This window comes from Rhineura floridana, chromosome 7 (assembly GCF_030035675.1).
Source record: "Rhineura floridana isolate rRhiFlo1 chromosome 7, rRhiFlo1.hap2, whole genome shotgun sequence".
NCBI lineage: Eukaryota > Metazoa > Chordata > Lepidosauria > Squamata > Rhineuridae > Rhineura > Rhineura floridana.
In genome coordinates, this window is record NC_084486.1 from 39,715,777 (window position 1) to 39,730,543 (window position 14,767).

Below are 14,767 nucleotides of genomic sequence, written 5' to 3' on the forward strand. Positions count from 1 at the left end.
AAGAGCATCTGTCATGAACCATCCTGTTCAGATCTTGTAAGTTCAGGTCTGTGGCTTCCTTTATGGAATCAATCCATCAATGAATCCCAAATACCATGAATGTGGTGATAATCCTCATTGAATGTACCTCTTGTACACATGGAAGTTGGAGGTGCTTACTTGAGCTCTCGGCAGGTGAGTCACTGCTGTGTACCGGGAGGGGGAGGGAAGGGGTGGGCAGTATAGTGCAAACACACCAGCAGGAGCACCAGATTGGCTTGACCAGTGAGTTTGCACCACACCAACCTCACCACCACCTCACCTCACCTCTCCTGGTAAACAGTAGCGACTCACCTTCCAGGAGGTCAGGTAAGCACCTCCCCCCCCCGCCGCCTGCTACTGACTTCAGTAAAATTGAATGGCATGAGAATTCTAGTGTCTTATTCAAGATTTGGTACTGCAGCATGATGAACAAGAAAGAAATATTCATTTACTTCCATGCTGAAATTTCCACCAGCAGGCATACTGCTAGACATCTGGGGTTGTTTTGGCACCCAAGATGCTTGTTAGGGATAAAATAGGCCAGGTGGCATGATGCTGCAGTTGAAGTGATGAATGGAAGGGTTAAGCTCTGTTTTCCAGCATAGCACTTTTTTGCTTCAAATTGCATACTCCCGTGACCACTTTGCAACAGTAAAGATGCATGGACTAAGATTCTTTAGCTCAATTGTCTTAACTTAATATTCTATGGAAGTCCCTGTAGGCATTGTTTAGGGAGAAAGGGGCACTGCCCTAGAAATGCACTGAAATGTAAACAACCCAGTCCTGTTCAAAATCAGTTCATTAAGTACTTCCACACTACAAAGATGCACCTTTTGTTGTTGCCTCATTAAAATCTATGAAAAATTTAAAAATGTGCTTCAACAAGTCATCATTGGTACCATCCTCAATCACAATAGTTCCAGGAAATGTGGCCTTTGCTGCATCAATGGAGACCCCCCCATCATCCACTGTTTAACCTATCCTGCCAGCTACTGATATAAGCAGCAAACAGGCATGTGTCAACTCATAGCAGGATTCCTGCAGCAATACAGTAAGGCTCAGATTATTCATAAGGCAATTCAAGTGGGGTATCTTTGCTGTTGCCAAGCATCCATCCTTCCTGTTTGGATTCGGTCCTGAGAGTCTAAGGAAAAGTGTGGATACATGAAGAGTAAGTTGCAAGCAAGCACAATTTGTGTCATTACACAACATTGTTACTGATCATGAGGCTCATCTACTATGGACTTTGTTTCCAATTACCTAGCTTTGTGGTGCTCCTGCTGAACAAGAAAGAAATATTCATTTACTTCCATGCTGAAATGTCCACCAGCAGGCATACTGCTAGACATCTGGGGTTGTTTTGGCACCCAAGATGCTTGTTAGGGATAAAATAGGCCAGGTGGTATGATGCTGCAGTTGAAGTGATGAATGGAAGGGTTAAGCTCTGTTTTCCAACATAGCACTTTTTTGCTTCAAATTGCATACTCCCGTGACCACTTTGCAACAGTAAAGATGCATGGACTAAGATTCTTTAGCTCAATTGTGCTCCTGCTGGGAGGAAGGGCGGATATAAATCAAATAATAAACGAGAGACAGCCTTAAGTCAGATCTTAACCTGGCAGGCTTATTGTATGTATGTAGAAGCATTATGTGAGTTCTTACTATTCTGAAGTGTTACAGCCAGACACAGGACCTCAATGAAAACTCTGTCCTTGGCAAGATTACTTGCAGAGAAGTGTGTATGCGAACATGTCCATGCGATATTTCGCTGCCACTATTAGATCATCTCTCAACCGTCCAGCAGAGCTCTTTAAAATTGTCCGAGGGCTTCTACATTCTAGCCCTCAGGATATTAAAGATTCATCGGTAACCTGCTGTAATGAGTTCGCTGGGCACTTCCAAGAGAAAATTTTATGCATCCGCCGGGACTTAGACTCCAATGTTATGGCAGTTGAACCTAATGAGGTAGCCGGAGCACAGTCTTGTCCTCATTTATTGGATGAATTTCAGTTAGTACAGCTTGAGGACGTTGACAAGGTACTTGGACTAGTGCGCGCAACCACTTCTGCACTAGATCCTTGCCCCTCTTGGCTTGTGAAAGCTGCCAGGGATGGAACAGCCGGCTGGGCCAGGGAGGTTATAAATGCCTCCTTGAGAGAGGGAGTGGTCCCTAGCTGCTTAAAAGAGGCAGTAGTGAGACCACTCCTGAAGAAACCCTCCTTGGACCCAGATGATTTGAACAACTACAGACCGGTTGCAAACGTTCCATTTTTGGGCAAGGTCTTGGAACGGGTGGTTGCCAGCCAGCTCCAGGTGCTCTTGGATGAAACCGATTATCTTGATCCATTTCAATCCGGTTTCAGGCCCGGTTTCGGCACCGAAACAGCCTTGGTCGCCCTGTATGATGACCTATGTCGGGAGAGGGACAGGGGGAGTGTAACTCTGTTGATTCTCCTTGATCTCTCAGCTGCTTTTGATACCATCGACCATGGTATCCTTCTGGGAAGACTCACGGAGTTGGGAGTTGGAGGTACTGCTTGGCAGTGGCTCCGCTCCTACTTGGCGGGTCATCTCCAGAAGGTAGGGCTTGGGGAGCATTACTCGATACCCTGGACTCTCCATTGTGGAGTCCCACAGGGATTGGTTTTGTCCCCCATGCTTTTTAACATCTATATGAAGCTGCTGGGCGCGGTCATCAGGAGTTTTGGAGTGCGTTGTCACCAGTACGCTGATGACACGCAACTCTATTTCTCCTTTTCATCTTCTTCAGGTGAGGCTGTTGATGTGCTGAACCGTTGCCTGGCCGCGATAATGGACTGGATGAGAGCTAACAAACTGAGGCTCAATCCTGACAAGACTGAGACGCTGTTGGTGAGTACCTTCTCAGCCCAGATGATGGATGTTCAGCCTGTTCTGGATGGGGTTACACTCCCCCTGAAGGAACAGGTCCATAGCTTGGAGGTTCTTTTCGATCCGTTCCTGTCTCTTGAGGCTCAGGTAGCCTCGGTGGCACGGAATGCGTTCTACCATCTTCGGTTGGTAGCCCAGCTACACCCATATCTGGATGGCAACAACCTCGCCTCAGTTGTGCACGCTCTGGTAACCTCTAGACTGGACTACTGCAATGCGCTCTACGTGGGGCTGCCTTTGAAGACAGTCCGGAAACTTCAGCTAGTGCAAAACGCTGCAGCCAGACTGCTGACGAAGACCAGGCGGTCCGCGCATATTACACCTGTTCTGGCGCATTTGCACTGGCTGCCTATTTGTTTCCGGGCTAGATTCAAAGTCCTAGTTTTGACTTATAAAGCCTTACACAGTGCAGGACCACAGTACCTGGCGGAACGCCTCTCCCGATACGAACCTACCCGCTCACTACGTTCAGCATCAAAGGCCCTCCTCTGAGTTCCGACCCACAGAGAGGCTCGGAGGGTTGCAACGAGATCTAGGGCCTTTTCAGTGGTGGCCCCCAAATTATGGAACAGTGTCCCCGATGAGGTGCGACTGGCGCCCACTCTTTTATCTTTCCGGCGCCAGGTCAAAACTTTTTTATTCTCCCAGGCATTTTAATATTCTTAATATTTTTAATACTTGAACTTATTTTAACATATTCACTTGTAGCTAATAATGTTTTAGGATGTTGAATGTTTGAAATGTACGTTTTGATGTTTTTATTGTGATTTTATTGTACTTTATAGTTGTAATAACTTTATGCTGTGCACTGCCCAGACAGCCTTCGGGCTTTGGGCAGTATAAAAATTGAACAAAATAAATAAATAAAATAAATAAATTGATAGGCCCATTAACTCACCTGGCCACTCTATTAGACTAACAAAGGGAGTTCTGGCCAGCAGAGCCTCCTGGTGCAGGGTTCCAAATCAGAGGCTGGAAGAGGACTCATAGAAATCATCCATCTCAACCCCAAATTCCTAACAGTATCTTGACTCACTACTATTACACCACAAATTGTATTTATAATTAAAAGGCATGATATTTCCTTTTGAAAATTAAAATAATTATGGGAGCCAGGTTTGAAAGAGGGTGTGGGTTAAAAAGATTGAGAGAAACTGAGCTAGAGGCAAAGATGTAAAATGTGTGCAACTTTCATAGTAAAGTGTAAGGATGGGGCATTCAGGTTAGGATATTAGATAGCTTATTTGCGAATGGTTTTCCCCTATTTTCCAAAATGCTTATTTTATTTATTTTTTTGGATTGCTGCCTCAATACTATTTTGTTTGTTTTACCTAAAATTAATTTTTCCTTATATCCATCTTCGGATCCAGTAACATTTCAGTTAAAGGCAGGTGATTTTGTATTTTTAACTTTTGCCTGGGTGGAATATGAGATCATAGAATCCTAATATAACTTGTTTACCAAAATAAGGTCTTCCTAGCTCCTTGACCTCTAACAATCAATCTTAGACACGTGTTCAAGCTTATCTAGAATATGCAATCTTCCGTCAACTGCTGACAGGGTCTTGCCACATGTGGCTGATTCTTGGTGGCCTAATAAAAGCTACAATTAAAATATGTTTTTCTTGTACTCCCCTCCTAAATCTTGCTGGACCACATTTGCTGTGAAAAGCTACCAAAAACAAATACTCCACATTGTTTATGTCAAACTGGATAGTGGAAATGAGACTGGCAAAATTCTTTTAACTGGCTACTTAGATGCAGCAAATCAGGACAATGATACCAGAAAATGACAACAAGTCTCTGGCAGAGGTGCACCTTGAAACTGCTGTTGATCTTTAATGTCCTCTTCTGTGTGTGTTTTAATGTACTGTTGCCTGGCTTGAACTGATAGGCTATAAATGAATTGGACAGAGGCAATGGCCAGTTGGAAGTGATTATACAGCCATGATGGTTGGCTGTATACTATAGCTAGCATGGATTTTTCACATTCTGCCATGTTAAATTGAAAATACCCACCACTCCACTGCTTCCCATAAGCTAATTTCACAACTAAATTTTACAAAACTCATAGTCCTGAATTCAGAAACGCTTGCTTAAAAACCCTCTAGGTTTTCATGGTGATCCACAAAACACTCAGAGATAATTGAGAGTTCAAATAGTAAAACAAGAGAAAAAGAATCCAGACCCTTGTTGGACTTTTTTCTGTCAGCGGTCTCATAATTTGTTGAAATTAATTAAAATTCAGCCATATTCACAAAGTATCATCCTATTACTGACATTGCCACATACTCTAACTTCATCTTCTGTAGTTTAAACATTAAAAAAATGCCTGGCTAATTTTTAATTAATTTAAGAAAATTAACATTGGAGTCTGTGGTACAGCAGGCATGCTCAATAAGAATCAACTGACAGTGTTCTAAAAGCCAGACTAACAGCTGTTTGTCTTGGCTAATCAGGGGACCACACCCACACCAGACATTTATTCCACTTTAAATAGTCATGGCTTCCCCCAAAGAATCCTGGAAAGTATAGTTTGTGAAAGGTGCTGAGAGTTGTTAGGAGACTCCTATTCCTCCAGTAGCCAGAGTGGTTTAACAGTCGGCCCGTCTTCCGATAACTATAGCTCTGTGAGGAAAATAGAAGCTATGACTGTTTAAAGTGGAACAAATGTCTAGTGTGGATGTGGCCCCTGTTAGGGCAGATCCACACCATACGTTTAAAGACCATCCAACACACATTTAAAGCACATGACGTCCCTCAAAGAATTCTGGGAACTGTGGTTTTCTCTTCACAGAGCTACAAATTCCCAGCACCCTTCAGTTCCCAGGATTCTTTAGGGTAAGTCTAGTTCTTCCAAATAAAGGAAGTGCTTTAAATGTGCATTGGATGCGCCTTGAATGTATGGTGTGGGTTTTCAGAAAGCCGGACAGGCTACTCTCATTGCATGTTGCCAGAAGTTCCTTTGATGCTATGGCACCTGCTTGCTTGCAGAGCCCTGTTGAACTGAAGAATCCTCTAGCAACTCTCCTGAGTCTCCTAGTTTTTTCATGTTGGGGTTGGGCAATAGAGAGAATAGACTAGAATGTCTCCAGTTTCTATCTTTTAGGGTTTAAGGCAGCCTTTCCTCACCTGGTACTTTCCAGATTTTTGTATTTCAGCTCTTAGCAGCACTAGCCACCACAACTAGGCAAAAACACTCAAGAAGGGCACAGCACAGGGCTAGTGAGGGGTGTCATCTGGGGACTATCCAGGGGATACTGCATTTGATCCCTGAGCCTGAGGTTCCCCACCCCTTGGCCTTAGTGCCTCTATATCTTCCATCAGCAAGGAAGGAGTCTAAGCTGGACTATCAGAGTCCTGGCCTCTGGGAGGGTACAGAGCACAGAGATTACACAAGCCAAGACTGCTGCCAGTGAATAACCAGACTGGCTGTGCTGATTGTTAACCCAATAGGGCTGCACAGGTCTCTCTGGACTTTCAGTCAGTTGACTACCTCCTTTGAGTCCTCCAGTTCCCATGGCAACTGAGAACTAGTCAGCAGCCTGCCTCTTAATGTGGCCATTTTTGTTTGGCCCTTCCCAAGGTTCACTACACACAGGGCTCCCATTTTGTCTGACACAAGCCACATTGTGGGGGATTTGCTGTGGCATGCAAAACTGCTGGTTCTGATCATGGCAAAGCAGGAAATCCAAAGCACTGATACAAAGTGGGCAGGAAAAAGCATCCCCCTCCATTCCTGAGCAGAGAGGGTGAACACCAGTTATGCGCTCTAGCCTGAAGTAATTGGTTGCTTTTGTTTGGATCACTTGGCTCCTAAGTTTTAAAAAAGCGTGGTTGCAGCACGAGATGTAGATCCATAGCAGGAGATATCTGTAACATCATCACTCAAAGACACCCACCATTCGGCTGAGATGGATAATTCCACCCCCTCCCCAGAACTGTTTTGCCCAATTTTGGCAGTCTCATAACAGGAGAGAAGGCCCATTGTCTCTTTCTCCACAATTTCCTCTGACCAAGACTCTCTGGTTGTCCCTTCCTTATTTAGGGAAACAGAAAACAAAAATGGAGATAATAACTAGGAGCCATCTTTCCTTCTTCCTGCTCTCCACAGGATGTCGGTGTACCCTTCCTCAGTGGTCCTTCCCAGATAAGATAGCAGACGTGTCACTGTCGGGCACTTGTAGAAGAAAACAATCAGAGGATGGGTTTGGAAACAAAATGAATGTGAGTGTGTGTGGGGGAAATAACCCTCTTTGTCTCTAAAAGGCAGCCTGCTATGGGCAGGTCAAGGCTACAGCCACTTCCTCGAATAAAACCTCCAGGACCCTTAACAGACCTTCTCTTCATGGGATCTTGCTTCAGAAGTCCAAAACCGATTAGGTGTGATTAAGAGAGCGAGAGAGTCCAAGTGAATCCACAGTGTGCGCTTACAAGGAATTATTTTGACAAGCGAGCATGGCCTTTGTCAGAGGGGGGATGTTCCTGTTTCACATGTTGTCCTTCTGTCTCCATGCTAAAGCACAGCCCTTGCAGGAAAATACTGTAGGTGAGTAAATGCAGTGCCATTTATCACATGTTTGGAGAGTCAATGTTCTTGCAATGACTTTGTCCTCCTCTTAGGCCTTTTCCAGCCAGTCCGGTTTTAGTGCACTGAATGCACAAATATAAGTTACCCCTTTGTTGTATGCAGTCCAGAGTTACACTTATATTGCAGGGGTCATGCATTTCCACTATCACTCCATGTGCTGAATTTTCTACTACTGGAAAAATGTGGTCCTTCTCTGTAAATCTCACAGGCACCTAAATCTTGCTCTGTTGTCCTATTAATGAATGTCTTATTAGGTGTCAAGAATTTTCTCTGACAAGAATAGCAGGCTATACATTTTTCAAAGTAAATAAATCCTAGCTTTATTTAGCAGTGATAATGATTGATTTGATTAGTTTTAATGTTTTTATTGAAATTATTATATTGTTAGTTTGATTTTTCTCTTTGATGTTCTCCATCCTGAGAACGTATGTTTGATGAAGGATGGGTTAAAATGAGATAGATATCACCTTGGGTCAGAAGATGCTTCTCTGTTCATGTAAGCAAGCACCCACTCCTCCTGTATCTGCAGCTGTATCCCGCACCATTCCCAATGATCCCCCAAAGAAGCATATTTTTTCATGGGACTGCTGAGGGAAAGGGGAGGTTGGTAAGCTCCATCCTATAAATGTGAACTCTCTTGAGTTCATGGAAGGAAAGGTAGGATTCAAGCCTTTGCCTGTAATGGAACTGCTGAGGTGTGGTACCACTACACCTTCCCATGCCTAGGCCATATTGTAATTTTCAGTGGTTTTAGGGCAGGGATGGATAACCTTTGACAATCCAGACAATGTTGAACTCCAGTTCCCATCAGCCCCAGCCAGCATGGCCAATGGTCAAGGTTGATGGGAGTTGTAGTCCAACAACATCTGGAAAGCCAAAGATTCCGCTGCCATGCTTTAGAGGCTGAACAATGCCCCACCACCACCACCCATTTCACTGGTTCTATACCACCAAGCCTGGATGAGTTCTTCAAACTTTTTTTAAGTGACATAAATAAGCAAATCGCCAACCTTTGGTTTTGCAGCATTTCAATTTAATCTTATTTTATTTAGTTACGTGAAAGTGGAGCACTACCCCATGCAATGTTGCCCAAAATGCACGCTCCAGATATTTTTTTGAAAGAGGGACCAAACAGGAATTCAGCAATGCCCCCATAAAGCAAGTGTATTGCTTGCGCGCGCACACATGCATGCACGCGTGCGCACACAGACACACACACACACACCAAGTGCAGACTGAATATTGAGCTACTGTCTTTGAATGGGAAATGCTGAAAACTATCCAGCAAATGCTAAAATGAGCCTTTTTGCCAATTCTCTGGATAGGACCTAAAATGAATCTAAGTGCAGATCCAGAAATTACTGGCATGAAGATTATGCTTTGCATATGAGAAACAGAATGAAACATGGTTCTTTTCAAGAAATTGGAACACAACTCTCTCAAAAATGTAAATTACCACAACATTGCTGTAAAAACTTGAATAAATGTTGGATTCATTTCTCTATCACATCAGCATCCTATCCTTTCTCCAAAGAGCTTGGGGCAGGGCACATGGGATTTTAGCCACTTTATCCTCGAAAGAACCCTGTGAGGTAGGTTAGGCAGAGATTGGTCACCCAATGAGCTTCATAGCTGAGGGTGGATTATAGGTGTGCGAAATCAAATCTAGTGTGAGCAGCATCTGCTCATGCAACAGAGCTTCTCCTTCCTCTCCTCCTCCCTGCAGCCCCTCATAGACCTCCCAAATCTTCTCTGGAGGGTTCAGGGCTGGAGGGGAGAGAATATAAATAGGAAGGTCCACAGCGCAACCAAATTGTGCAAATGAGCAGACATAATTGGATGCCATCTACTATCTAAGCATCTGTTCAATAAAATCCCATGCTCTCATTTACTGGTTTACCACTAAGCCAGACTCCGTTAAGTGATGCATTTCAAATCCTAGATATGCATGGGATACCTAGGCACCAAAGACTTACTTCAGAAGCATAATTTCAAATAGGGTGCTGGCAGCGGTGTAGTCGTCCAGGCTCTTGGGGAATCTTAGACCCTGTACTTTTTTGGGAGCAGGATCTCAGCAAAGTCCCTTTGTCTCCAGCATCCTGTGAGGCAATCAACATGAAAGAGGAGTGCCTTAGTCACTGCTTCCTTGACCTTTCCTGCTGATTGGAGCTAATGAGAGTGAAAGGGGGTGAGTTAGCCACTGAGAAGAGTCATCTCAGTAGCTAACACTCTCCCCTTTTTATGCTTATTGGTTCCTAGGGATGTCTATTGTGGGAGAAGGCATTAACAAGGATCTCATTCTCAACCCCGCAGCAAAAAACGGGGAGGGGGCATGGCTATGACTAACATTAAGGGACCCTGCACTCCTGAATTTGCCACTACACTATTGGATGTTGGTTTCAAGAAATTCCATTGGTAGAAGGCAACATTCAAACAGAGTCCAATGGCTCAGTCTGGATCCATTCAGAGCCAAACATTCAAATCACCACATGATATGGGTTGTGTGGCTTTCCCCTCCTGTATTTCCCACTGTCGGGCAAGAACGGCTGTGGGTGGGGTGTATACTCATGCTGCTTTTGATTAAGAAAATGGCATAATCACAGTAGACACTGACAGACAGGTTTATACACAGAGCTACATTTCTATTGTGTTAAAATGCCAGGAGATCAGTCATGGATCCTGCTGTATAATGTGCCTATCTTAACAGGAATATGAATTTCATCCACCTCATTATATATAATTGTGGGCAAGCAAAACAAGAATGAACAGTCAGCAATCACAGTTTATTTGTGTCCAAGTTATTTTCTCATTAGGTTATAATGCATATTCTTACTTTCAAATGGTGCTAACTACATTGCATAATTCCTAAAATTTAGACTGAATAATATAACAGTGACTTAAGAAGCCTAGTGGGAAATAGAACCTCAAAAGGGAGGAAAATGCTTTTTTGATATGTCTAGTTGGGACAATTGCCTTTTTAAATGTCAGGATCATGAAAAGTAACTAATTTGCCTTAGTCATGAAAATATTAGCATAAATCCTGCCTTAATGATGGACGTGGCCAGTCATGGTTAACTGCTGCTTAATCAGGTGTTAAGTGAATGCAAAGATTTATGCTGCAAACTTTCACTGCAGAAGCTGCTGAGGGAAGATTAAATTCAACCTTGATAAAAAGTGAACTGAATATTTTTTATTACATTCTTCTCTCTTGCGGCTTCTACTTGAAATCTCTATGAAATTCTGTTTGTTAGGTATAGGCCAACTCAGATGCCCTTTGCACATATACACAGCAGCTCCCATTGTAGGGAACAACACTTGTGTGTAATCGAGAAACGGACATTGCTTAAATGAGGTGGCTCATGTAACACCCCTTCATTGTTGCACAGTTAGGAAAATTTCATTGCAACAGGGAGAGGGGAAAGCGAGATGGAAGGCAAGGTGTGGCAAGGAAGGAACCTCCCTATGAAAGTGGTTCATAAGCTTTAATTGGAACAGGACTGTGGCACACATTTATTGATAAACAATGGTCATAAGGAAAGTTGCGCCAGTTTTGTCATATCTGTTCTGCATGGCGCTGGCTGGGGCTGATGGGAGTTGTAGTTCAAAAAAGTAACTTTTCCAAGCTCTGGTTGGTAGTTAGCTCTCAGCGTTTGTATTATGCAGAAAACCCCTGCGCCCTGCATTCAGGGTGAACTTAACTCCTGTACAGTCATTTTCAGACCTGCAGATCAGAGAAGCAAGCCTTGGTTCATGTTCCCTCTTGCTCAAATATAAGATTGGTTGGGACACATAGCACGTCCTTTTCTGTTGTGGCACACACCCTCTGTCTTCAAAAACCCACCAAGTCACCCTCTAATGTTCTTTCAACTGCTAGCTCAAAGCATTCCTATATGGAAGGTCTTTCTTTGGCTGTAAAATGATTGGTGTTGCTGCATCGTGCTTTAGTTGTTGCAGATTTCATTGTATTTTTATGGTTTTATATTGTATTTTTACCATGTTTTCAATATGATTTCCTTCATGTAAAAAAAAAGTAACAATGCAAATCAAGCGGCAGGCAGATCATTAGCATCAAGGGCCAGGCCCAGTCTTTAGACCTTTAAATGCTAGAGGACTGAAATTCCACTCTTCCACTGTACAAAATATATAGGAAATTGGTTTGTAAGGTGGGGGGAAATTGCAGACCACTGTACCTGATGGTAGCTTGAGATAAGTGCTCTGTCCTGAAGTGAGATCAAAGCCACTCTAGCTAACCATTATCAATGAGAACACCATTCTGTATAACTGTCTGTAAAAAAGACACAAAATATTTATTTATTTATTTGTTTATTGCACTTGTATACCGCCCCATAGCCGAAGCTCTCTGGGTGGTTTACAGCAATCAAAAACACCAAAACAAATACACAATTTAAAACACATATTTTAAAAACAATTTAAAAGACAATTTTAAAATTTAAAACAATATAAAAACAATTTAAAACGCATGCTAAAATGCCTGGGAGAAGAGGAAAGTCTTGACCTGGCGCCGAAAAGATAACAGTGCTGGCGCTTGAAGCCAACAAAATAGAAGCCTGAAGACCTTTTTTAATCTCCACTTACCAGCAGGAGGTCAGCAGGGCAGTGAAAAAGAAGGACACAACATATCTGCCAGGGCAGGGAAATATGACAGAGAAGACAGCCTCCCCTGATGAGGCAGAGACATTGCAAGACATTGCTAGGTGCATCAGGCAATTTAACAGCACAGTGGGCCAACTCTATAAAGCCCAGTTTGAAAATATGTGAGATTTTAAAAGAAAAAAGAAAAATAGTTCTCAGTCACAAGAGTAGCTTTTGGTACACAAAAATATTATTTGATTAAAATGTTTAGGATGAAATCCTATAGGCCTTGGGAGGCCATCCCAGGGGCCATCAGATGTTGTCTCCAAGAGAAAAGGCGGCCCACTGCTGGAATTCATCCCTGGACATCAGAGGGAACTTTTCACCATCATGAATGCTTCATCAAAGGAGAGGATACAGCATTTGTGCAGGGTGTGTGTATGTGTGTACTGGGACCACCCAAGACCTGCAGGATCCTAGGGTCCCTCCTGCGCTCTCCACAGCCTCCTCTGTCAAGCAGAAGCAGAAACTGCACCAGCCCAAGACCAGCCCATTGGAGGGAACCAAACAAGAAAATAAAAGGTTTCCCTTTCCCAGCTTTTGCCTTAGCCTCAGCAAGCCAATGGGGCTAAGGAAATGGTGGTAGTTTCTCAGAAGATCCCTTGGATTTCTCTGTCCATTGGAAAGAACGCAGGAGTATATTTGTATCACCTCAAAAAAGACATTGTAGAGTTGGAAAGGGTTCAGAAAAGGACAACCAGAATGATCAAGAGGATGGAATGACTCCTCCGTGAGAAAAGATTGCAGCATTTAAAGATCTTTAGTTTAGAGAAAATGTGAGTAAGAAGCGACATGATAGAAGTGTATAAAATTATGCATGGCATAGAGAACATGGGTAAAGAAAAGGTTTTCTCCTCTCATAATCCTAGAACTCTTGGACATCCAGTAAAGCTGAATATTGGAAGATTCAGGATAGACAAAATAAAGTACTTCTTCATGCAGCGCATAGTTAATATATGGAATTTGCTCCTACAGGAGGCAGTGATAGCCACCATCTTGGCTGGCTTTAAAACAGGATTAGATAAATACATGGAAGATAAGGCTAGCCATGATGGCAATGCTCTGCCTCTGTGGTTGGAGGCAATGTGCTTCTGAATACGAAGCCAAAGAAGGGGAGAGTACTGTTGCACTCAGATCCTGTTTGTGGAGTTCTCATGGGCAACTGGTTGGCCACTGTGAGAACAGGATGCTGGACTAGCTGGGCCATTGGCCTGATCAATCGGGCTCTTCTTACGTTGTTATGAGTATAAAAACCAAGACATCAATTACAATTCTCTCTCTCTCTCTCTCTCTGTATATATGTTTAATTATGACCTTAGTCATACGTGAGTTTGTACGTGAATAAATGCAACACCCACCAAGCTCTGGTGGCCAGTAGTACTAATTACCATTTTTTTTTACATTACATGCATAATAACTTTTACAGTTACCATGCAATGAGATCTCAGTGGCTATAGGTTATCAGAGGGAATCCAATTCATGCCAGATGTTGGACTACAGACCATTATGGTATAAAAAAAACCTTGCAAATCCATGTGATGGCTACAGGTTACATCTCATGTTGGCACCTTGAGATAATCTAGCTTCACAGATACCACACTACTCATAATTAAGTCTTGCTTTGTTTAATGGGGCTTACTTCCAGTGAGTGTGCACAAGACTGCAGCTTTAAAGGTATTTTTCATTCCTTAAACTGGGGATAGATCCAATACCTAAGATCATGTTATGTAATTCTCAAAGCCTCTACTGAATTTTAATCAAGGTATGGTGATAATATTTGTATAAGAAAAGGGGAAAATGTGTGACATACATTCCATAATTTAAATGTATTGCCATTTATGAATCACTTTAGAAAAAATATCTTGAACACACACGCACACACAAAACCCCAAGTACAACAATTTCATATATGTAAAAGCAATTTGAATACACACGCAGACTGGGATAAAAATCTCCACTTAAAATGCTTGTTGAAAAACGAAGGCCTTCAATAGGTGCCAAAAGGGCAATATGGGCAGAGTATGTGCTGCTATGCTAAGGGCCCAACTCCTACATTGTACAAAACAAACCTCTTGATGAGATGTTATCTGCAGGAGATCCTCTCCTGAAGAGTGCAGTGATTGGTGAGCGTATAAGGAGTGAGACAACTGCATCTCTTTTTATGGATCGGTATGTAAGGTGTAATTTAATAGGTGTTAACTTGTAAATGGGATGCGATGCTGGAGTACATGTGCTTACCAACTTTACTGCGGAATCTGGCCACGGATAATGAGGCCAGCTTGTGACTCTGAATCACAGTACAGTTCCAGGGCTGGTCTATTGTATGGAGAATAGAATGGCCCCCAAGAATACAGAACTTGGCCATCTCTGTCTCAAGCAACTGATTATTTGTCTTTTATTTATTTATTTATTTATTATTTGATTTGATTTATATCCTGCCCTTCCTGCCAGCAGGAGCCAAGGGCGGCAAACAAAAGCACTAAAAACACTTTAAAATATCATAAAAACAGACTTTAAAATACATTAAAACATCTTTAAAAAACATTTTTAAAAGCTTTCAAAACATCTTTTTAAAAAAAAAAAAGGTTAAAAA

General features: G+C 42.6%; 1 protein-coding gene across 1 annotated transcript in view; it reads left to right on the plus strand.

Moving 5' to 3' along the window:
- The first annotated feature begins 7,224 nt into the window (after window positions 1-7,224).
- The window catches only part of OIT3 (oncoprotein induced transcript 3), a 50,024-nt gene continuing 42,481 nt past the window's right edge, over window positions 7,225-14,767 (plus strand). The window contains exon 1 of the mRNA XM_061635305.1: window positions 7,225-7,479. Coding sequence (XP_061491289.1) covers window positions 7,389-7,479 — 91 coding nt within the window. The 5' untranslated portion in view covers window positions 7,225-7,388. The remainder of the gene's footprint in view (window positions 7,480-14,767) is intronic.